General features: G+C 34.7%; 1 protein-coding gene across 2 annotated transcripts in view; it reads right to left on the minus strand.

Moving 5' to 3' along the window:
- ATRNL1 (attractin like 1) overlaps window positions 1-26,267 on the minus strand; it is an 839,881-nt gene that overhangs the window by 218,161 nt on the left and 595,453 nt on the right. For both annotated transcript variants that reach the window (XM_078077077.1, XM_078077076.1), the window contains exon 27: window positions 20,969-21,076. In XM_078077077.1, coding sequence (XP_077933203.1) covers window positions 20,969-21,076 — 108 coding nt within the window. The remainder of the gene's footprint in view (window positions 1-20,968; window positions 21,077-26,267) is intronic.

Below are 26,267 nucleotides of genomic sequence, written 5' to 3' on the forward strand. Positions count from 1 at the left end.
TAAATGTACTTTCTAAAAATTCCCAAAAGCATATACACAGAAGTCATAACATATCACTTCAAAGAGAGATTCAAGGGCGACGTATATATTCACATACCTGAAAAATACTATAATTTTGAAGTGAATATTATAACATGAAACCATAAGCAAAAAACTTATACAGAGCCTGTGTGGGGGTAGTGGGTAGGCATATGGGAAATCTCTGCACCTTCCTCTGAATTTTGCTGTGAACCTAAAACTGCTCGAAAAAACATATTTTTAGAAGTATGTAGGTTTAGTAATACTCAGTATTTATTCACATAGAGTACAGAACAATTTACATTTACTTTTCCCCCAGGACAAAAATATGCATATACAAAATATGTGTATGTATACAAAATACTGGTGGGACAACACTTTCCATTGTGGTTACCAAAAGATTTTGCCTGTTTACTCAAAATCACCATCTTTTCTAAACAAAGTGATTTTTTTTTCTTAAGTGTGGGATATCATTTGTGTGTTTCTGTGCATTAAAGTAAAAGAAGGAAGTTGCAAAACTGAGTAATCAGAACGCAGATCTATTTGATTGAGAATAATGACTGACTAAGGCAAAATCAGGCAGTTCCAACTACTTTATACCTCAGATCTCTTTAAGATCTTAAACAATGAATTCCCCCCCACCTTCCTAAATAAATTGTTATTCACAAGAGTAGGGACCGTGCCCCTATATTCATTTCCATATTCTCCAAGCTTGACATATAGAAGATACACGGGAAAGGTTAGATTAGCAAAAAAATAATGAATTAATTAACTAATTAATCTCAATTCTCTATCCCTTGAGCTATCCATATTGCCAGACACAGACTTTTGCCTTCACCATCAACCTTTTCACTCCCACCTCCAGCTTATTTAAAAGGGTTACTCATACTAAAATCCCAGAATCTCTCATAAACTTGACTCTCTATCTTTATTCACTTCACCAATATCTAACCCTGAGTAAACCCTACTCTCTGCCTTCCTCACTTCTGAGTCTAGCTTTAAAGTCATTGTAAGACAAAGTCATTATCCTTACTGCATGCTAATTTCCTTTGGGTTTTTCCTGCTGCTCAGCAATCCTTTTAGACACCTTAAGATAATGTATTTCATTCAATTCTTCCTTTATTTGTGCTTTTCTTCTCCTTCTCTTCCTCCTCCTTTCTTCTTCTCCTCCTCCTCTTCCTTCTACTTTTCTTCTTCTTCATCCTAGAAGGATTAGTCAAATTCTACCAAATATGCAAGTTCTTCCAGGACAAGGGAATGACAGAAACAAGAATAGAGGCAAGGGATGTTGGGAGGGGATCAGGTTGTTAGGGGGAGATAGCAAGAAATGACCAGATAGGAAGGAAGGGACTAGATTGCTGTAGGCTTTGGTACATTATGCAGACAAATTTGAATTTTTACTGTAAGAGATGAGGAGCCCTTGGGGAATTTTGAGCAGGGTGATATGAGCAGATTTGTACCCTAGAAAGATCACTTCGGTAGCAATGTGGAAAAAAAGCCTGGAAGAAGGAGGTAGAGAAAGGCAGGGAGACCAGTAAGGAGAGTAATAGAGTACACTCAGGAAAAAGGTCTTGAAGGCTTGAAATTATAGCAGTAGTAGTGGGATGAAGTGAGGGATTTAAAACATATTTTGGCTATACAACTGGCATTGCTCAATGATAGAAAATGAAGAACAGAGTAGAAGGAGAAATCTTGGATAACTCCCAGTTTTCTCTCTGAACCTGTTATCAAGCCTCTCCCACCAGTGTTCTATATCTCTTCTATAATTCTTAAGTCTCAAACTTATACTCATAGCTTACTCTCTGCAGGTGACCTTCCTTCTAATATTGCCACACACACAAAAGATCACCATCAAGGGTAAACTATCAGGTGAAACTGCTCAAATTCTCTTTAATCTTTACGCACCATTTTTTTCTTTCTTTTTTTTTTTTAAAGATTTTATTTATTTATTTGACAGAGAGAGAGCAGAACAGGCAGGGGGAGCGGCAGGCAGAGGGAGAGGGAGAAGCAGGCCCCCTGCTGAGCAGGGAGCCCAATGTGGGGCTCGATCCCAGGACCCTGGGATCATAACCTGAGCTGAAGACAGTTGCTTAACCAACTGAGCCACCCAGGCGCCTTTACTCACCATTTTCTTGTCCTTTCTTGTCTTCCCAAAATTAATCTTCTTACTTGTTTCCTTGATCCTCTTTGCTTTCACCTCTTCTCTATCCTAATGTACATTTTTTCCCCTTCAATATTTCTTCTCCCAGAGGAACTTCTCTTGGATCTGCCAATTTCGTAAATTACCATCCAATTCCTTCCTTCTTTTGACATTATCAGTTTCAAAATGGTAGTCTAGCCTTGTTGCATCCACCTTCTCATCTTCAACGCAGCCTTTTTTGTCTGGTTTCTGCCATTCAATCGACTTCCTCAATAGTCACTGATGACTGCATAATTACCAGAGTCCACCTTCCTTCCTTGGTTCCCCTCTTCCTTGATTGCTTATGAAATGCATGGCATCTTTTATCACTTCATCCTTTTTGGCATACCTTCTTTTTCTTAATTCTAATGGTCCTAAACTTCTCAATTTGCTTCTTTCTCAACCTGTCATTTGATACTATCTTTTGTTCAATGTGCCTCCAACATTTTAATTATAGCAATTTTCCTACATTCTGTCTTTGATTCTCCTTTCCCTTCTCACTCCTATGACTTCAGGTATGTATGAAGAATACCTAGCATTCTGACCCTCCCTTTTGCCCCAGTCTCCATCTCCGTATTGAATCCGTTATTTAGTTCTATAAATTCTGCTTCTTCACAGTTTTAATATATTTACTTCTTTACCTTTTGACAGTCACTAGTTCAGGACTTAACTTGCCCATGTTTCTTCTTCCCAATTGTTCTTCAAAACAGTGGATGCTACAAAATGCTGCTAATATCATTTGTCTAAAGTCAATCATAAAATTGTTCTGCTCAAAAAATCTTCTATGTGATCCTGTCATCTCAATAAAATCGACTTTCATAATATCGTCTATATCTTATATCTTGATTTCCACAATTCCTTCCCCAGCTCACCAATCCTGCCTTCTTACTGTTTCACACACACACCACTCTTTTCTGTCTCTCCCTTTTGCTCATATTGCTCCTTCAGCTTGGCATGTCTCTTTACTCTTTCCATCCCAACACTACTCCTAGCTCTCTTGACATTTTATCTACTTTTAAAGGCCAACATCTGTTATAATCCCTCATAAAACATTCATCAATACCCTGAGTTTTTAAATTCTCTTTTTCCCTCTTCTTTGTGTTTGTTTTTCTTTTAGCATTAATCACACTATATTTTTTATTAGAGGTATTTTTACGTGCCTTATCTTTCCTCTTAGTCTGCAAGTTTCTGGAAGATAGAGACAATGTCTATATCCATCTTCTCAACTGCTTTGCACATAGTAAGTTTGGTAAACATTTGTTGAACCAATTTTTCATAGTATAGAGATTTTCTTTTTAAGATAGATTTTCCATTATGAAATATGGAAAAATGAAATTGGGTTAATTTTGCTTTCGTTTTCTAAGACATGTTGGAGATAAGAAAGGCATTAAAAATCATGACTTTTTCTTCATGAAAAATTGCACATACAATTTACCTATATGATATTTAGTCTGCCTATTTTTATATGCCATGAATGGTTAATGCAGAGCCTTTCTTCATGAACCAAAAATTAAAAGGGGCTTACAATAAACATGAGTGAAATTATAAGGTATAAATATGAACAAAGGCTTTTAGTATGAATAGCATAGAACTATGACTCTGTGTAAAAGGAAAATGTATATTAAGATATGGGGTAAATTTTAAGATTAAATACCCTAAATTTTATCTAGTTGCTATTTTATTTTTTAAGAAAGCAAAATACAAAATTACTTACTGAGCCAAAGTATAACATTATTAGTTTCTTTGATTCTACATAAATAATATCTAGCACTACACTTCTAATATCTGAGATTTCACTTTATAAGATTTCCATTTGATTTAACAGCATTTTATAGAATTCTTACAGTCAGTTATTCCCTTAAGGATATAAACCTCATCAGATTATCTATCAATGGAAAGGAAGAAGAAATAAAGGTTAAATTAGTAACTGATTTTACATGAAATGTAAGCAAAAAATATATTAAACAGAAACATAAATTTAATGTAATAGCAGCTGTCATAGAGAACTACATCCTAATAAAATATTTAAACAATAATCAGAAAATAACTATTGCAGACTACTAGACACACAAAAAGTGCTTCAAAGCAATCTAAAAGTTTAGAATAGGGAGACAAAAACACTATAATAAGCTTTTTGTTGTTGTTATGAGCAACCAGTATTAAGATATTAATATTAGTTTTATGTTAATGTATCAAACATTAATAGTTTAACACGCATATAAAAATGAGTATTAAAAATGTTTGACAGTACTTAGAAACACCCTACTGTGTTCCACAGATTGTGGAATGTTCTTGGTTGCAGCATGTGTGATCTGCCCAATCTGATGAGCACAGGTTTTTTTGTTGTTGTTGTTTTTGATGGGTCCAATACATTATCTGTTTTATCTGAGAGTAGGTGAAGGATGGGGATTGGGTTGGAAATTCAGTGTTTGCTTTTTTTTTTTTATTATGTTATGTTAATCACTATACATCACATCATTATTTTTGATGTAGTGTTCCATGATTCATTGTTTGCGTATAACACCCAGTGCTCCATGCAGTACGTGCTCTCTTTAATACCCATCACCAGGCTAGCCCATCCCCCTACCCCCTCCCCTCTAGAACCGTCAGTTTGTTTCTCAGAGTCCATAGTCTCTCATGGTTCATCTCCCCCTCCGATTTCCCCCCTTCATTTTTCCCTTCCTACTATCTTCTTCTTCTTTTTTTTTTAACATATAACATATTATTTTTTTCAGAGGTACAGGTCTGTGATTCAACAGTCCTACACAATTCAAATTCAGTTTTTTTTTTACTCAGAGCTGGAACACTGTCCCCAAGAATTGCTAAACTGAACTTATAACTTTCCAATAAATTATATTACAGCCTTACTTTACATAGCCACTTCTTACTTGTAAGGCTGCTATATAAATAATTTATGCTAGCATTGCTTCAACTGTGATATGACCATACCCTTAAGTAGTGTAATGTTCTGCTGAATGATAGCCAGTATGAATATGGGTGGTCAGGGTTATAAGACTTTGCATTTGCCCATTTTTCTGTTTATCATATCAGCCAATGAGAAGTGAAAATGGGTTTATCTTTTTGTTGTTCATTTTTATCTTTATATTCTGCTTCATCATAGTTTATATTCATTTTAAATGATTGAGGTAAGACAACCATAAGGTTTTAATATCTCAATGAAAACTTCCTTTTAAAAAATTTTAATTTTGAAAATATATGAGAAATATAAATGTATACATTTAGCTTTGAACTCACTGAATTCTGTATGAAATATGCTAGCAGTATTTTACTTATATGTAGTTTACCTATGACATTAAAAAGCTATTTACTAAAAATTAGAAACAAATGACTTTTTTCATGCTTAAATGTATTATGACTTCTGATTACATTAATTTAGGACTGCGGAGATTCCAATAATTTACGTATATATTCATACCATGTTGCTAGGTTCTATTCATATCATGTTAATTCTGAAGAATCAGCTTTAATTCTTAATTCATGCTCCATTCATTCATGAAATTTATGATACGCCATTATAATTCCAAATTTTATATTCCTAAAAATTTTTTTTGAAAATATTGTCTGCTATGGTCTTGGTGATGAAAGATGTTTTATAATTTTAAAATAAAGATAAAGAAAATTTGAAAATGCAACTGGGAATCCAGATCTTTCCATATTTCAAGAACCAAAAGTGTGCCTATAAAAATCTCCTATTCATTCTAAATATTTTTCTTAAAATAAGAAATTCTTTATTCTCTAAAACATTTATTATGAGGAATTTGAGAAGATGTGACCTTAACAGTTTCCTTCTCTCTATTACGAACTGAAAATCATCTCCATCTTTAAGGCAAATGTCTCCTGGGGCCTATGGGTAGCTATGTGCAAATAGGGCTTGTGTCCTGTATAAGTTCTGGCTGAGGGAACTTGTGCCTCATGTTGACCTCTTTGGACTGAGCAAGTTCATAGAAACTAGCATCAAGGTAAGGATTTTACAGAGGTTTGGTCTGGAGAGATCTATAAATACCAAGAGGAAAGTAAGTATAGTCCCTAAAAGAATATCCTTGGACTGTCTGGCCCCAGGAGGCTAAGAAAAAGCAGAACATCACTACATCAAAAACTAATGATGTAATGTATGGTGATTAACATAACATAAAAAATAAATAAATAAATAAATAAATAAATAAATAAATAAATAAATAAATAAAATACTAGGGGCCCCTGGAAAAAAAAAAAAAAAGAAGTACAAGACTGTCAATAGGGATTGATGGCTTGACTGCTTCTATACGACCAGCCCACAAACAAGTAGTGAGACCTCTCCCATCAGAGGTTGCCAGAACTGGATTCTAGTTGATGAAACTAGCAAGACAATGCCAGGGAGAGAAACAGCAGTCCCAAAAGAACCTCTGCCCAGTAAAATAGAGCTGCTATGGAAGACAAACTGCAATTGTCAGTAGGATCCTCCCACTAAAATAACCAAATTCTTAATGCTTTTTAATGCAATCCTGACATCACAGGCAATAAGGGAATGCTCCAAGGCAACCAGCCAAAACTGGAGAGGGGAGTAGAAAACAGCAAGCAAACAATAAAGCAGAACAGCCCTTAGGACAAAAGCCAATATAAGTAACCCAAAAGATAAGAAAGCTGAGCTTGAGATTCCTGCACTATGCCAGGGACCCTCAAAGAAGTGGTTAAAGAATTATGGCAGGCCCTTGGTTTCTGGAAGAAGCAATCCTTTTTGGAGGAAAGCATTCTTTATTTAGGCCAATAGAAAAACAACAGATTAAGATCAAAGAAATAGGAGCTCACAAAGCTCACCAAATACACAAGGATATATGCCACAACAAACGAGATCCAACAGAAATAAGCAATAGATTTAGATTTCCAAGGATTTCAGATATTGGAATGATCAAATATAAAATAAAAATAGCTACGTTTGGAATGACATGAAATAATAAAAACCAACAAGGAAAGAGACTTTCAAAAACTGCTAAGCAGATTTGAAAAAGAACAAAATAGAACTTTTAAAAATGAAAAAAAAAAGTGTTGACAGTAATTCAGTGAACAGGGTAAAAAGCAGATTATATACTATTCAACAAAAATTAGTGAATTGGAATAAGACTGTGAGGAAATAAGTCAGAAGAAACACAGAGAGAGAAGGTGATAGAAAATATACCTGAAAGGTTAAGAAATTTTGAAGATAGGACGAGAAGGTTCAATATGCATATAATCAGAATCTCAGAAGGAGAACAGAGAAAATGGGGTGCAAGAACCTCAAAGGGATAATAAGTGCGAATTTGTAGAAGTAAACAAAGACTTGAATCCTCAGACATAGAAGCACAAAATAGGCCAAGCAACATAAATACAAACAAATTCATGCTTAGAAAAATCATGGTAAAACTGCAGAACACCAGAGACAGAAGCCATTGGAAAGAAAGACTAGATTAGCTGCAAAGGAACAGCAATTATTCTGTTAGAAGATTTCTCAGTTGTGACACTAGAAGCCAAATGCGAGAACAATTTTCAAATAAACGAAGTGTGCAAGTATGTCCCTCCCTTTGCAAAATAACTAGATGCTTGATAAAGTATATTTTAAAACATTTCCTAGATTGTAAGCAATGAAAGGATGTTCCATGTCACTGGTAAAACTGAAAAGGGGAGCTGTAAGCAACAAGCTAGATTAGTTTATTATCAAAAGACATATGGTAAAGGAATTTCTAACGATAAGTCATGGGACAAAGGAAACATTCTGGAAGAAAGCTCTGAATGCAAAGAAAAACAGTGAGAAAAGAAATAGTAAATATGTAAGTAAATTTAAACACATACTGATCGAAGTCCCTGGGTGGCTCAGTGGGTTAAGCGTCTGCCTTTGGCTCAGGTCATGATCTCAGGGTCCTGGGATAGAGCACAAGTCAGGCTCCCTGCTCAGCCAGGAGTCTGCTTCTCCCTCTCCCTTTGCCCCTCCCCCCCACTCATGCTCTCTCTGTCTCTCTCAAATAAATAAATAAAATCTTAAAAAAAACCACATATTGATCATGTAAAGCAACAGCAATAATAATGTTTAATTCAACTAGTAGCACAACTCAGAGCTATAAAAAAGAGAACTATGTCCTATAAGATTCAAATTGTTTTAGGTTCTTACATTGTTTGCAAAGAAGTAGAAATGTTCACTAATTTCAGACTTAAACTATGCTTGTTAAACTTTTAAGAGTAATTACTAGAAGAAGAGCAAGAGTGTATAATATACAAATTCATTGAGGAAAAAAATTGAGGGAATTTGAGGAAAAAGTTGAGAAATATTGATTTTTTAAAAAAAAATCTTCAATTCAAAAGAAGGCCAGCAAAGAGGGGAAAATAATAGAAAATTCAGGAGAAACAGAAAGCAAGGGTAATGTGTGAAAATATTACTAAGACAGTCTGATTAATAGAAAAAAAATAAAATATAAAAATTTAATAGCAATATCCAGAAGGAAAAATATTTATAACAGAAAATATACATTTTATATATTTGATTTATAAATAAGAAACAAAGAATGTTCCAAAACAAAAATGAAGAAAAAACTGAAAGCTGTTCTAATATTTTCAAATTTTCTTTAATTGATGTATAACATCTTGTGTAAACAGATTACATAATAAATGCTATTAAAATAAAGGACAAGGGAATAGTGGTCAATGAAATGAATGAGGAGAAACACATTGTCAAAGACAATATTAAAATATTCAGTTTCACTAGTAATGAGAAATCTGATTAAGAAGAGACAAAATTTCATGTATCAAAATTAGCAACACTGTTTTTAAAATGCTTTTAAAATCATTTTTGAGGGACACCTGGGTGGCATAGTCCGTTAAGTGTCCGACTCTTGGTTTCGGCTCAGGTCATGACCTCAGGGTGGTGAGATTGAGCCTCATCTTGACCCCGTGCTCAGGCATAGTCTGCTTAAATCTCTCTCTCCCTCTCCCTCTGCCCTCTGCTCTCTCTCAAATTAATAAATAAATAAATCTTTTAAAAAATCATTTTTGACAAGGATGCTGGAAAACCGAAATTCTCATGCTTTACTAAAGGTAGTATGAATAGAGGTATTTGGGGAAGTAAATAAGCAGTATACCTCAAGATCCAAAAAAGATTATAATTTTTGATCTAATAGTTTATCTTTTATAGATTAGGATCACAAGTTACATACAAAAATTAATTATAGTCTTATTTATAATAGTATGAAATTGGAATCAAGCTAATTGAAAATAAAATAGGGAAATAAATTATGTTATACTACAAAATAATTAACATGACATTTTAAAATCAAACCTAGATGTAAAAGAAAATGTTCTTATTAACACTAAGTGAGAAAAACAGAATGTAAAATCAAATATAGAATATACTTTCAATTTTGTAAAAATATGTATGTGCAAAAGGAAAATGTTACTGGAAGGAAATAAAAGTTCTGGCAGTGAATATTTATGGGTGGTGGGATTATGGAAGATTTTTAGTTTTAACTTCGATTATTTCTGCACTATTTTTTCTATGGTAAGGGTTTATTATTTACATAATTAAAAAATGAATGGTAAATGTTAATAAAATCATTAAAATTCAAATATCACAAGATGGCTGTAACACTTTGAAAAATTTGAAACCCAGGGAAGAGTAAATAAGCCACTGAAGCCAACCACAGGAACTGTGGTCCATGAAGATGGCAAACAGGAATGAAGTGCTGGGGGGCCACGGCTGTGCCCGGCAGCTCATGCCACTCCTGCGACGAAGCCAGCATGCTCTTAGCACACAGCTGCTCATTTTGTCTGGCCTGGACAATGTGCCTGTCACCTTGGACAAGAGGTTTCTACACAGTACTAGGCTGAACTGTCTCAATTCTTCATGTCTATTTGAGCACCTGGAATCAAAGAATACTACATAAACTTCAAGTAACTCCATGTTCACAGACAGCTTTACAAGAAAATACTCCACTGATACGTTAGTGCCTAAGATGTATTCTCAATTTGAACTAAAATCAGCGTGTTTAAAGAATGGTGTAGTGTAAGCGAGAAACTTCTGGGCCAATCTGAGATTCAGACCGTGGTCCTTGCCCTACTGGTGAATGAATCTGTGATCTTGAACAAAGGTCTTAAGTTCACAGAGCCTCAGTTTGCTCAGTGGTAAAACAGAACAAAAGAGATTGCTGTGTCTTTTTTCTAAGATTAATGTAAAGCTCAAATGAGGCTGAGATAGTGTATGTAAAAGAATGTTGAAAAATACTATCTTAAACTCAGTATAAACATTTCAGTTGTTCCCATGACCTAGGAAGATCAAGTTCAGGCTCCTTACCTTGGCACATGAATCGTCATTTCTACTGTCTGGAAAGCTCTCTCTAGTACATGCTTGATGAACACCTAAGTGCTAATCTTGTAGAATATACCCAATTGTCATCTACATTATCAAAAATTGAAATGTAGATAAATTACAATGGGTTAAGAGGTAACAGAGCAGCCCAGAATATGTATAATATAAATAAGGTTTTTCCCCCCTAAAATAGAAATGATTACCAGAAATATTCATTTTAAATAACTGGAAAAATTTCAAACCCAAATATGTGCGGAGTGAATATAAGAGTCTAGAAATTGGGAAAAAATAGCTAACATTTTATACTTCCATTAGATTGATACTTTTATTAATTATTTGTTAAAAAAAAAAAAGCAGTGCATGGCATCACAGAAAGGACAGTACAACTATGCAAGAAGAGTAGCCCATATATACCACCCATCTAGATAGAACTATTATTAAGAATTTACTCTTTTCCATGTTTATCAAAATTAGATCACAATGTATATACTATTGTGTAACATAAAGTGAATTAACAAATCCTTTATTGTTGGCCAGTAAGTGGTTTTGTTCAGTGTTATAAGTAATGGTAAAAATAATTTGTTAAAAAATAATTAGAAATAAAAATAGAAACAAAGAATAATATCTCAGCAAAAACCGTCAATGATACTTAAGGATTCATACAAGTTTATACTCCCAGCAAAAAAACAAAAACAAAAACAAAAAACATGATTAGGGAATGTACATTTTTAACATCATCATCATTTCAGCCAAAGGGCTATACATTCACTTGTTTGTGATCCAATTGTATGCTGTGGTCATAGTGTGACCCCAGATCTAACAAACCCAGTCAGTCACTTAAGGGGCAATAGATGTTTTTGCTTCCATTTCTCATGGTTTCTATCAGTTACTGAAGAAAAGCACATATTTTGTTGTTTGAGAGACTATACTAAGACAGAATGCACCTATTATGTATCTCAATGAATAAATACAACAGCATCAGAAGTTCTAGAGCTATTATAGTGCCATTTAAAAAGAGAAAATAATTTTCTCTTTCTGAATTTTTTGAGGTATAATTGACAAACAAAACTATATTCGTTTCAAGTGTACAACATAATGAGCCAACATAATGATTCGATATTTGTATATATTGCAAAATGATCACCACAATAAGTCTAATTAACATCTGTCACCATACATAGTTATAGAATTTTTTCTTGTGATGAGAACTTTTAAGATTTATTCTCTTAGCAACTTTCAAACATACAATTCAGTATTATTAACCATAGTCACCATACTGTACATTATAGCCCCATGATTATTTATTTTATAACTAGAAGTTTATACCTTTGATTCCCTTTACCCATTTTGCACAGCCCTCCACCCTTGCCTCTGGCAATCATCAATCTATTCTCTGTGTCTATAAGCTCACTTTTTCTTTTTTCTTTTTTTTTTTTTTGTTTAGATTCCACATATAAGTGAGATCATATGGTATTTGTCTTTCTCTGTTTGACTTAATTTCACTTACCATAATGCCCTCAAGGTCCATCCATACTGTTGCAAATGGCAAGATTTCATTCTTCTTTATAGCTGAAGAGTATATAAATATGGGAAATATATGTATATATATAGGGGGTATATATGTATATGTATGTATATATATGTCTATATATACACACATACATATCAGTATATATATCACATCTTCTTTATCTATTCCTCTATCCATGGACACTTATGTTGTTGCCATATCTTGGCTATTTCTGCAATAAATACGGGGGGGGGGGTGCAGATATCTTTTCAAATTAGTGTTTTCATTTTCTTTGGATAAATACCCAGAGGTAGAATTACTGGATCATATTATAGTTCTATTTTTAATTTTTTTAAGGAAACTCCATACAGTTTTCCACAGTGGCTACACCAATTTACATTCCCACCAACAGTGCATAAGAAATCCTGTTTCTCCACATCCTTGCCAACACTTACTATTTCTTGTCTTTTTGATAACTGAGCATTTTTTCATTGGTCAACTGTGTCACCTCTAGAAATGTCTATTCAGATCCTCTGCCATTTTTTAATCTGATTGTTTTGTTGTTGATGAAGTGTATGAGTTCTTTATATGTATGTTGAGTATTAACCACTTATCAGATATATATATGATTTGCAGTCAGCCTTTAGAAAAGCCTGGCCCTCAGGCTGCAGCTATGATTAGCTAAGACTAATAGGCCTCTTTCACAGAAAGATCGAGCTCCTGAGTTTGTTGACTCTTTCTGTGCCCTGCGGGTGCTAGCTAGTTAAGTCTTTTTCTTTTGGTTACAGTCCTGTGGGACCTGAGCATAAGCCCCGCTAGTTACCAGAGCCAAGCAATGAAGAGGTGTCCCTTGGCAGCAGCTGCAAAAATCAGGGCACCAGACAAGGGTATAAACTCTATTCCAGAAGATACCAGCAAGCTGGAGCAAAGAAGAGGGAGAGTGCAAAGATTGTGTCCACCAGCCCACATTACCTGAGAACACCTCTGGGGCCCCTTTTAAGTATGCCAAACCAGAAGCCTGCCCCTCAGGCACAGTCCCATTGGTCTTCAAAGTCAGATGTTTTGGGGGATCATTTCCCAGGTAATGGTCTTAAAAGTTGGTATGCCTGATGTGAGGTACAAACCCTTTATTCCTTAGGGAGAAGCTCTGGGTTTTGAGTTTCCTCCTGAGTGTGAGTTGCTGTGCTGGGTGGGGTTATGGCAAGACAATGTCTCACCTTTTCCTACCTGCTTCAATGCAGTATCCCTCTCATATACTTGATGTGAAGGGGTTGCTCCACCAGTTTTTAGGGGTTTTTTTAGAGGAAGTTGTTCCATATATAGCTGTAGATTCAGTGTGTCTGTGGGAGGAGGTTAGTTCAGGATCTTTCTACATTTCCATCTTGAAGTAGAACTGAAAAATCATTTTTTTTTATCTTTCTATTTAGACTTTACAAACAATGTCACTGGAAAAACTTTCAAGATGAGAATATTATACTCATAGGAACCTTAAAAATATAGTCCAGAATGTGATCATTTCCTATCACTTCAGCTGGTCTTGCCACCATTATCTGTGACCTGGATTCCTACAGTAGTCTGCTAACAAGTCTTTCTCCTTCTATTCTCTCCCAATAGCGGGGAGTATAGGTTGATTTCCAATATCCCTCAGTTACTATGTCCGTTTTCCTGCTGACTGCCAATGCTAGAGTCTGCATTTCCTTGCCTGAGGGCTTTCTCTGGCCTCTCAGGAAGTAGCCCTCAACCAGTAACTGAAAGGAGCTGGGGAATAAATACTCTGGCCCTATTGCCTCAAGTGTCCATAGTCTGATGTGTGATTCCCAAGGAGATTAAGTGTTGGTGGTATTGGTGGCCTTCCATTTCCTTTTTCATGGCTCTACTTTGCTACCAGCATATTCTTCAATCCCAGATGAACATATTCTTCTTCACGGTGTCTATTTCTCAGAGAACTATATGAAAATATTTCTCTTCAAACTATTCTCAACCCAAAAGGCAGAATGATCCTTTTAAAAACCATCAAATTATGTCAGCCCTCCAGTAAAACCCTGTAATTGGCCCTTCTCTTCACTCAGAATTGAATGTCAAAGTCTTCACAAAGGTCTAGGAGGCCCTATTATCATCTGCCTACTCCCACTCCATGCTTCCTGTTCCATGAACTTGATAGGAATGCCCCACCTTAGGACTTCTGTTCCAGCTATTCCCTTAGCCTGGAACACTTTTTTCCCTGGGAATCTCCTGCCTGCTTACCTCCTTCACCTCTTTCAAGACTTACTCAAATCTCACCTTCTAAATGAGGTCACCCTGACTGCCACCCTATTCAATACTTCACACTCTCCTCCACTTCCAACAAAGCATTCCCAAAATCCTTATCTTGCTTTATTTTTTCTTTTTCCATTGCTCTTACCACCTCCTAACATATTAAATAATTTCCTTTCCCCTGCTATACTATAAACATGAGGATAGAGTTTTTTGTTGTATTCTCTGATGTTTCTCAAGTACTGAGAACAGTGCCCGACATATGGGAAGTATTCCATAAAAATCCACTGAACAATTACCATAAATTTTCATGTTATTGCTGGGGGGAAGAAAAACAACACATATATACTATAGGCCACACTACTACTGTAAAAATAATCCTCTTTTTAAGATAAGTTTAAAACTAACTAATACATTGTGTTTGTATATAAATTCACATTCTAAGTGCATTTATTAAATTTTAATAATGTATTTTAATTTGTCACTATAACAAAATATAATGATTTATACTTGCTAACAGATAATTTAGAGTGTGATTATTCATACTACATATATATTTTTTCAGTCACAAATGGTTTTACACCTAGGGCTTTACACAAAGGTCCTATAAAGTTTCAACACTCCTCACTGGTTAAAAAATGTAATTAATATATATGTAAAAATTTTCAGGAACACATCTACTTCATGGAATAGGCAACTTGGTGTTTAGTAGCACACAGTTACCCGGAGATGCATCAAAAGTAATTATTTCATATTGTACCTTACGTTTTCCCCTGAGCGCACAGATGCGGAACTCAGCGGCACATGAGTCAAATTTAATTGAAAAGAAATCCATTTCTTAACTTACTACATTATGAACACTCAAAAAATATTTACAGAACAGTAACAGCCAGCTAACCTATGGCTTTGTGTTGAAGTTAAACGCCGAATTTTAAGAAAAACCCAGCAGAGGAACTTTAAAATTACTTTGATTTTTAGGTTTAAATAAAATCCTTAATGTGATTTCAGAGCCTAAGCTTCGGAATTCACTGTGTAAGCAAATCAATAAGCCACACTGTACTGTTATGCATATAAAAAAAGAGAGACTTGGACCAGTTCCCAGTACTGTAAAAATGGAAAACAAATCTCACATATATATGTGTATGTATGTGTATACATTTCAGATAGATAACTCCCACTTAAAAGTAATTATCACAAAATGCTTAGCAAAGGAGAAAAGAAAATAAAATTTTAAACATTCTACTACTGCTCTTATTTTCTAAAGTATGTCAAAGGGAGATACTAGCAGCTGCTCAGATTTACTTCTGATGTTTAATTTTACAGGAAGAAATAAACAATTTAAGCTCTAAAACAATCTACTGAACAATGTTTTCAGCTTGTATTTTTTTTAATCTACGTTGCAGATTTATTTGAAATGGTTAGACATATGTAGCTATAGGGAATTTCAAATATCAGAAATCATAATTATTTACCAAGAGGGATGAAATCTATTTTTGAATTTAGGATCTTAGGCATGGAGCATGAAGGTACTCAATTAATGAAATTGCTACCTTAATAAAGTAAATGTTAAAATATTACGTATTCCCCCAAATTATCTACAGATTCAATACAAGTCCTATCGAAATACTAGTGGGCTTCATTGTAACAATTGACAAACTTATCCTAAAATTAATGTGGAAATTCAAGAGACCCAGAAGAACCAAAACAATCTTCAAAAAGAACAAAGTTGGAAGACTCATATTTTCCAATTCCAAAACTTACTACAAACTACAATAATCAAGACAGTGTGGTACTGACATATGATAGACCTATCAAATAATGGAATAGTATTGAGTGTCCAGAAATAAATCCCTACATCTATGGTCAATTGATTTTCTACAAAGGTCCCAAGATCATTCACTGGGAAAGAAATTCTTTTCAATAAATAATAAAAAAAATTATCATATGACCCAGCATTTCCATTCTTAATTACAAGGCCAAGAAATGACACTTGTACACAAACATTCATAAGAGCATTTTTCAGAATATCTAAAATGTGGAAACAAGTCAGATATCTATCAACAGATAAATGTATAAACAAAATGTGCTCTATCCATACAATAGAATAGTATTTGGCAATAAGAAGGAAAGTACTGATCACATGCCACAACATGAATGAACCTTAAAAATATTATGCTATGGGAAAGAAACTAGTCCGAAAATGCACATACTGTATGAGTCCATTTACATGAAATGAAAAGAAAACATAGATTAGGGAAATCTATAAGGACAAAACGTAGATTAAATACCTAGGGCTGAGGAAGAGCGCTAAGGGATAGAGGGGAAGTAACTGCTAAGCGGTATGGGGTTTGTCTTGGGGATGATGAAAATGTTCTAAAATTGATTTTGGTGATGGTTACACAACTCTGTATGTACTAAAACACACCAAGCTGTACAATTTAATTGGGTGAATTGTATGGTACATTTTCTTAAAGCTGTTTCCAAAAAAACCCCATAATACTATACATTAATAAGTAGAACTTGATTTTCAGATAAAAAGGGCTTGCTAAAGGAAAGTATGCAGGTAGATATTTTTCTTCTTTGACATTTCACTAAAAACAAGTGGTACAAAAGAAATAGAGGCATCCCAATTACTTATACAACTAAGCAATAAAATGAGAAAAATAACAAGACCACCAACATTAATAGAAGGCTTTAAAGGATACAAAGCACTTGCACACATGGTCCTGCAGCCAACAAATGATAAACCAAAATGACTTACTTGTCTACTCCCCTGAGTTCAAACATAGCGATAAAATATAAGATATAAGAATGTTGCTGATTGTCAGAACACACTCAGCAATTCATACAAAATCTTGAAGAAACAGTTGGAAAGATAGAAAGTGGTTAGGCCTCTTTAGGAAGTAAATGGTGGCCTGCATTAGGAGAAGGCCAGAGTCCACACTGTCTGGATGGGTGATGCCTACCCCACCTGCTGGGGGAGGGAACGCAGCAGAAACAGCCCAGTGTCAGGCCAAGGCTGCAAACTAATGATAGAGTAGCTTAGAGCTCAGCTGGGGTGTGGAATCCCAGAGTCACAGATGTACGGGGCCCTAGACAACCCCTAAGCATTCACTTCTCCCCACCTCAACTGCGGACCTCCAATTGCATCAGAGAGAGGCTACCGTCTGATAGGAAAAATACTTCAGAAGGAAGTACTTTAAAGTTTTTGCTAGTAAAAGGGACATCCATGACAAATGAGCAGTGGTGACTGAACCCAGATTATACACTACAGGCAAGTTCCTCACCCCCCAACCACTAAATTTCTTGAAAGAGTACAATTAAGAGTTAAGGTTTTATCCCTCTTCCTAAGCGGATCTTAGTAACTAAAATAAAATATGTGTACATAGAAAAAAAGAAAGGAGACCTCTGAAGAGTGTAAGCACCACGAAAGAAGTAGAAAAATGGGATGATCTATACCAGAGGAAGTCAAATATAAAGGAAAGCCCATAACAGTATTTAAATTAAATATGAATGGCTTCAAGGGCACCTGGGTGGCTGAGTCACTAAGCATCTGCCTTCGGCTCAGGTCATGATCCCAGAGTTCTGGGATTGAGCCCCGCATCAGGATCCCTGCTCCGCGGGAAGCCTGCTTCTCCCTCTCCCACTCCCCCTGCTTGTGTTCCTGCTCTCGCTGTCTCTCTGTCAAATAAATAAATAAAATCTTTAATAAATAAATAAATACATAAACAAATAAATAAATAAATAAATATGAATGGCTTCAGAAAGATCAGGGAGGGTATTTGAAATATGAGGCACCCACAAGCAGTTATGAAAACAATTGCAGCTATTGAAAACAAAATATATCATTGTTGATATGAAGTCAGTGAATAGGTTAAATAACAGAAAGGATACACTCTAAGAAAAAATCAGTATACTGGAATGGCAGGTTGAGGAATGTTCCCAGACGCATCAGGAAGAGATGAAAGAGTACAAATAACGAGAGACAAGTTAAGAAATATAGATGATAGAAGAAGTATCAAGAGTATTTAATGGGAATTCCAAGATAGAATACAGTAAGAAATATTAAAAGAAATAGTAACCAAAGATTATCCAGAATTATACAAAGTTATAGGGCTGCAGATTTAAAGGGGGTACAGAGTGCCAAATATGAAATAATGTATACATATCAGAGAGAAATTTAAGAACACTGAGAAATGAGAACATTCTGAAAGATTATAAAACCGAAATGGAGATCATTTACAAAGGACAAAGAATAAAACTGACATCAGACTTGAGACAAGGGAGTAATTAAAACCTTTGAAGTTTTGAAGAAAACTTTGAATTTTATATCTAATTAAACTGTTATTAGATGTGAGGACAAAATAAACATATTCATAGGCATCTGAGGTCTCAAAGAGCATGCCACATAAAATTTCTCTTTGAAAAGTATCTTGGAGGATCTACTATGGTGAAAAATGAAAGAAATGCATGATTAAGCAACTAGATATAAAGAGTAAAGAAGGGTAAAGATAGTTCATTGTTACTTAAATATGCCATAATAAAAAAAGTACACCCATAATATCTGGATTAAAATTTCCAAGCAGTATTAACATAGGGTAGGAGGAACAGAGGGAGTTGAGAGCATACTAAAATATTAATTTTGTTTGAGACAGGCAGAGTAGGAATGTGTATCAATAAGTTTTTAGAAAGTGATAGAGAAAATAACCATCACTATGAACCTTGGTAAGTAATGGGTAACCATCAGAAACAGAGAAACAGAATATGTAACTCTGTTTAGTAGAAGGAAATCAATTTATCCAAGAGAAACAGGGAAAAAGAACCAAAAAGAAGGGTAGTAACAACAAGAACAACACACACACACAGACACACACACACACACACACACACACACACGCACAAACACCTGCACACACAATGGAGTAGCTAAAATAATCCTTGGGAGTACAGTAATTATTGTCAATGTAGATAGATTCAGGCAATTAATCAAAAGACAGACTACAGAATAGGAGAATAAAGTGAATAGTTATTTCTACAAGGGATAGGTAGAAAACAAAAGGATACAGAGAAGTTGGAAGTAAAGGAATAAAAGGACTAGTAGGCCAACATGAACAAAAATAAGTAGAGGTAGAAATCTTTAAACTCTACAAAATAAAATTTAATGTTAAAAAATGACAATGATAAAGAAGGAAATAAAATTTGGAAGAAATAAAGAAATGGAATGATTAGGAACACACACACCTAACAATACATTCTTGAACACTAATAAGCAGCAACGGACACACTGTGGAGGTGCATTTATATGTGAGTTACATCTGCTCCTTACGTTTGTGAGTTTTCTAGTTCTTTGATTGGTCCCTTTCCCCTGTGGACTATGTATGCATCGTTTACATTCATTTCTCTCCTGTGACTTGTGTTTTCGCAGTTTTTGATGATTTTAACAGATGAGGAGAAAAAGAATTTGCATTCAAATACTGCAGGTTTCCTATTTGTTAAAGATTTTGTACTAAAGTGATGTGAGGCAAACGGCCAACATGAAATCAGAGCACTTCCTGTAACCTCCATTTAATCATTCTGTCTTCTAATTTCTCCCTGAGTAATGGAAGATATACATAAAATTTCCTAATGTTCTAAGCTTCCATGGCAACCTGTGATCTAGAATAGTAAAAATTCAAGTACACAAAGATTCAGAGAAATGTCCTTTAAAAACTGGCTCTTTGGATAGCATCTACAAGGCCTGATTCAGTTGTTTAATTTTTTTTCCAAAATAACCAAAATGCTAGAGACAGAATCAATTCTATTTGTACCTAGGTTTTCGGAGGAGTCTATTTTTATATTCCTTGCTTTCCTTGAAGAAAAGCAAGATTTGAAAATAGCAACATGAAATTAGTCATATAAGGGCATTTTTTAAAAAAGGGAAAACAATTTTCAACTCTACAGTGTTTCTTAATCTTCCTACTTAAACGTCTTACCATCCATGAAATAGAAATAAAAAATAATAAGCATACAACTAAATTACTATGCCTTAAAATGCTTTGATTAGTTGTTAATCACAATCTGTGGATTTTTCCTCTCTGTGGGTTATTATTTTCAGAAACCATTCCAGGCATTATTTCAGGAATCCATTACCACATTTACTTGCATATAATGATTTCGCCTTCGCCATACTCTATTTCTGCATGTGCAATAAAATATACTAATATATCCATTACCACAAATAAAAATATTCACAATATTCTATAATTCTCAACATTCAAAAATGAAACAATGTAATTAAAATGCAACTCATCTCCACCCACCTGTTACAGTCAACTTCGTTAATAAAGATAAAAGTTAATTGTTAACTAAAAGGTGCTGGGCACTCCAAGGACTAAATATAGGTGCTTTGTTTTTTCCATCATACCTGTATCTTAAATTCCTTCAGCTCCTATCTGTCAGCTCCAGGCTGCCAGGTGAGCAGTCTGTCACTCTTGCCTCGACTAATAGATTCTCCAGTGGCTTTTGTTACAGCTCATGTCACACTATTAAAACTATGTGCCTTGGAAGTGGCATCACATATGTAGCTGAATCTTGTCAACTCTACATAATCAGACTTTATTTGGCTGCACAAGCAGATGCAGATTAGAAAAGCAATATAAACACGCAAATCACAGTGGTCCCCTTTCGGCACCACAGTTCCTACCTCTAATGGCCCTCGCAGAAACTCTGTTTGTTCAGCTCCTACTTCCAGTGCAACATCAACAGAAGCAAACGGACGGCTGGCCATCTGCTGTCTTTCTCGAAGCAGTTGCTGGAGGGGGTTAAAAATGATTTGTTTAAAATAGGTTTAAAAAACACATGAAATTCATCAAGACCTGGTTCCATTTTGAACAAATGGTACTCAAAACTTAGGAATCATCGGATACACATATCTATAGCTAGATCACTAACATGAAAATTGTTTTTTCCCCATGGCCTGGGTCATAAATCCACAGAGGCTTTGAACGCATGGTACCTGCAAAGAACTTTTCCCCTGACCTCTATCCACAGACCTAATGAAACCTCCTCAAAAGCATCTTGAAAACCTAAGGTGGGAGGTGCTACTTCAGTAAAAGGCGCTACTGTGACGATGGTTAATGTCAAGTGTTCCCACTCAAAGTAATGCAGCTTTTGTCGCAGCTGAAAGTTAATACCAGTAAACCTGTTAAAGAAAAGATAATTAAAAGTCTCAAAATGCATTGATAAAGATTAAAGAAAAATACACTTGCCAAGACTAAGTTTTGGAAGTCGTCAAGATCCCATCAACTGCTGTGGAAACAGCAGGAATTGCTACCGACAGTGTTTGCAGCTTGATTCAAACCACCTGTGTTCATTATTTTAAATGAAGAATGATTAGTAGGTTGCAAAAATTTTGTGCCAGGGCTTCTACAGCACCCCCAGATATTTGTTTCTTTTTCCTTGTGCCTACTCTGGGCTTTGCCCAAGCTAAAAGCAATAAACTAGCAAGTCCCAGCCAACTACCAATCTAATTTATATTTCTGCCTTTCCTTGTAATTATAATATTCATTAAGTCATGATAAGAAAAAATTGATGACCAGCAGTAGATATTGCAAATCTTGCCCTTCTCATTCTACACAGCTAATAAAATTATTATTAAATATTAAAAGTGGATGAGCGATGCAATTAAATACTCTTTCAAATGAGAAGAAATTCCTATCATTGAAAAAGGCAAAATCCTTGAACACAATGAATAGCTTCATTATTCACAGAGATTTTTAAAGATTCACTGGCATTAAACTTAAAACGTTAACAACTGGTATTTGAATGTAAATGTATGTCGTGCTGTGATGCATCATTCATAAAATTCACTCTTAGATGATGAAGGAACAAAAGCCAATACCTGATGGCAGTTTATTATTTAACATTTTTATTTTAACACTTGTAACAGCAGTGACAGTGTTCATGAAATGAGCATCTAAAATATAATTTAAGGTCTTGCTTTGTCATTATTAAAAAAAGAACATTCACATGCCAATATGGATGGGATAGAAATAATACAATTATTACTGAGTAATAGTTTAAGTCCTTAAATTATATGTATATTTAGAAGCAATGAAGACACGCTAAAAATATATTCAAAGTAAAAAGTAAATGATATAAACTACCCAAATTATTCACTTAATATAACCTCAAAATTATATTATTAAAAATACAGCTGCTAGAAAATAAATAGAATCTTGTTTGTGCCTCTCTTAGGAGTGGCCAATAGATCTGAACATTTTGTCTATACAAAATGCAAACATAATGTTACTTCAAATGCCAAGGGATACTAAGTGTAGAAGACACAATGCTCTTTGTCTCTCAGATAAAAATATACACACAGACGCACACATAGACACAGACACACACATACAAATATACAAACTACCCTTTCTATGGTAATGTACAAATTACCATGAGAAAATTGTAAATTCCAGTTTGAGTTTAAACACAATTTTCTAACATTTATATTAAAAAGTTTCTTCATCTGGGGGAGCCTGGGTGGCTCAGTTGGTTAAGCGTCCAACTCTTGATTTTGGCTCAGGTCATGATCTCAGGGTTGTGAGATCGAGCCCAGCATTGGGCTCCATGCTAGGTGTGGAGCCTGCTTAAGATTTTCTCTCTCCCTCTCCCTCTGCCCCTCCCCACCCCTCTCTCTCTCCCTCCCTCAAAAAAAAATTTTTTTTCTTCATTTGTACTAGTTCTCCACAAATTACAAATGGCATCTCATATAATTAAGAGATTTTTTTCTTCCACATTTTTATTTAAATTCAAGTAAGTTAACATATAGTGTAGTATTGGTTTCAGGAGTACAATTTAGTGATTCATCACTTACATATAACACCCAGTGCTCATCACAAGGGCCCCATCACCGATTTAGCCCATCCCTCACCCACCTCCCCCTCCAGCAACCCTCAGTTTGTTCTCTATAGTTAAGTGATTTTTCACAAAAAGAACAGCTTCTGTTTCCTTATCTTACCTTTTCCCTAGATCTAAAAGTAAAAGGTCTACAAAATATAAAACATGAATACTCAATACCACAAATTGTAGTATGTCTATAAATACTCCAAATTGATAAAGAATAGATTTCTCTGGACTATAATGTATTATTGTGACACCCAACACTTGTAATAAAGAAAAATCAGTGAGTATCTAATACTTTTGTTCATTTAAAAAAATACACAGGTATTTTTAAACATTCCAATCTGTCTTCTGAGCTTTGAATTTCCATCACTTTTTAAGAATCGAATGCCTACCACAGTACTGTTTGCAAATCAGAAGAAAAACACTGTTCTTGCCCAAGACCATAATACTATAGTTTGTAAAACGAGACATAGTAATGTAAAAATAATTAGGGCACAAGGTAGTGTACAGTAAATGATACAGATAGGGAATTAGCCAAGCGAATTAACTCCGGGCCACTTAGTAGAGGACTAGTTCGAGGACTCTGGCTGACACACTGAGTTTCTGACTTTAGAAAATGAATGCAAATATCCTGACTGAAACTCAGAAAACGTCCTGAAACACTCTTGCTTCAGTATGATGGCCCTAAAATAATAAAGTGGAATAAAGTGAGATTCTCTTTGCTACTAATTTCTGGCTCTCAGCCATATCCTTACCAATTGTCCCCCCTCTTCCCAGGTAACATCTTTATGCATTCCTTCCTGAATTTAGTCCCCTCTGTGTCAGAACAAAGAAGATGTAAATGACATGCTTGTGAGTTAAATTTTGTCAAAGTTTATCTGATAGGCAATATAGCCAGATGCTGGAATGAAAAGGACCAGTTTTTTCAGTTATTAACTGTTTGAGCTTAACCAAATTATTTAGACCTCTCTAAGCCTCAATTTTTCTCATTTATATAGTTGGGATATTAATACCTACACTTATACCTCAGAGGACTCGTTTTAAATCCCAGCTACTCCATCCACAAACTCTTAGACCATAATCAAATTACTCAGACCTTTCTAACACTCATTATTTCTCTCCATAAAATGGGAATAACAATAATATCATAAGGGATGAGGCGCTGAAGAGATAATGCCCTTGGACAGCTCAACACAGACGCTGGCCCATGGTGAGCACTCAGGAACTGTTCACTGGTACAATTACTATGTTAAATTTCAAGCACTAATTTTGTCTTTGAAGGTGGCACACTAATTACCACAGGCCCATTTTCTTCAGCACTAGTGACACATTTTGCTCCACTACTCTCCTTTTTAACAAATGTTGCAAATTTATGAGACGGTTGGAAAATGTCATGATTGTGGTAAAATGAAATTAGACTTGGAAATGCTTTCTGCTATTTGTGACTAAGAATGATAAAACCTCAACCTACAAATTAGGGGGAAATATAAAGTACTTTCTTAAGAACTTTTGAAATTTAATTAATTTTGTGATTGTGATTTTTATATTAAATGAAGTTTAACATTTTGTACAGCAATAAGAAGCCATAAAACAGATGAGCTGTTTTATAACTAATCTGCTATTGCCAATTATTCAGCATAAAGATAAAGCCAAAAGAACAAATTGTCCATAACACAATAGATTATAATCATGCTGCCATAAACACTGTTGTGAAGAAAATTTAAAAATTAAAAGAGATGTTCTTCATGTCATGTTTGTTGCCTATAATAACTATTTTATTATTCAAAATGTCTTACAAAACAAACCATGAAATTAAAAATAGTATGAAAATCCTGGTTTAAATATGGCAACCAGGAATAATCATTGATTCTATCAAATGTATATATGATAATTTTCCACTCAATACTACTACTTCAAATACTGTATCATTCTTCAGCGTTCATGCTAACCACCTTCCCAGCAAAAAGCATACAACTCTCTAATAGATTTTAGGATAATAATCCTTAAACACACATACACAGAACAGAACAGTAACTAACTGTCCCCAATTGTCTTCATGTCTCCTTCCTCCTATGTCTAGGTTCTATCCATCCTTCTCCCCCACTTCCAAAGGTCCTTCTACCCCACCCCAAGTTTGAAGTGATCATCTCACCTATGAATTATTTACTAATTAGTATGGTACTATCTCTTTATATCTTTAGGCTTTTCTGAAATCTTCCTTAAGGAAAAAAAATCTATTTTTATTTGTTTTTTATTACCTACAGTGCTAGTTGGTAGTCAGTAGTATTTGATGAATGAACAATTAATGAGTGACTTAAAATATAAAAATCTGTATCATACAAATGTGAGAAGGCAAGTTATGATAAAACTAATTTTAATTAAGATTAAGCCTTTAAAAGTATGTGTCCCCTGATATTCTAGAAGTTTCATCCTCCAAACTAGATAGATATTTATTTTTTTAGAATAGGGCAATTTTGTGGACCCAACAAATCAATGTCAGGTTTCATGTTGCTTTTCATTAACCTTATTGCAATACTGCAAAAATTATGAAAAAAAAAACTGCCATAAATTCATCATAATGCATTCGTATTTTTAATAGCATTACATTCCTAAGATTTTGGAAAGGCATAAAAGGAACAATCAAAATGATTTAGTCATTACTCTTGAACTTACATACTAAAATGAACAAAGTGTTTGAATTAGAGATTAAGCAACATTGCATGAAAAAGAGTATTTCTGTTATTGACACAAACACAGTTAACATAGAGCAATAGAAGTGAACAATCAATTTTGTTCTTTTGGTATTAGAATGGTGCAAGAAAGTAAAAAGAAGTGGCAAATAACTTTTCGTATCCTGAAATTAGGAAAGTATGATATTCTAGCATTTTATCAAACTGAATCTGCAAGGCACAAGTCTCAAACTCTTATTCAGAATGCTGGGAATCTTTGGCTTCCCAGTCTTCTGGTTTGAAACTGGTATTAGCATTTTATGGGAGTGACCTGGCATAACATCTTTGTTCAGATTACTTTAATTACTTTTCTCTAGGCTTCTGCAATCTTTGACCTATTGGGACTATGTTACTCTTGAAATAGTTGTT

Source organism: Halichoerus grypus, chromosome 7 (assembly GCF_964656455.1).
Source record: "Halichoerus grypus chromosome 7, mHalGry1.hap1.1, whole genome shotgun sequence".
NCBI classification, from domain to species: Eukaryota; Metazoa; Chordata; class Mammalia; order Carnivora; family Phocidae; genus Halichoerus; species Halichoerus grypus.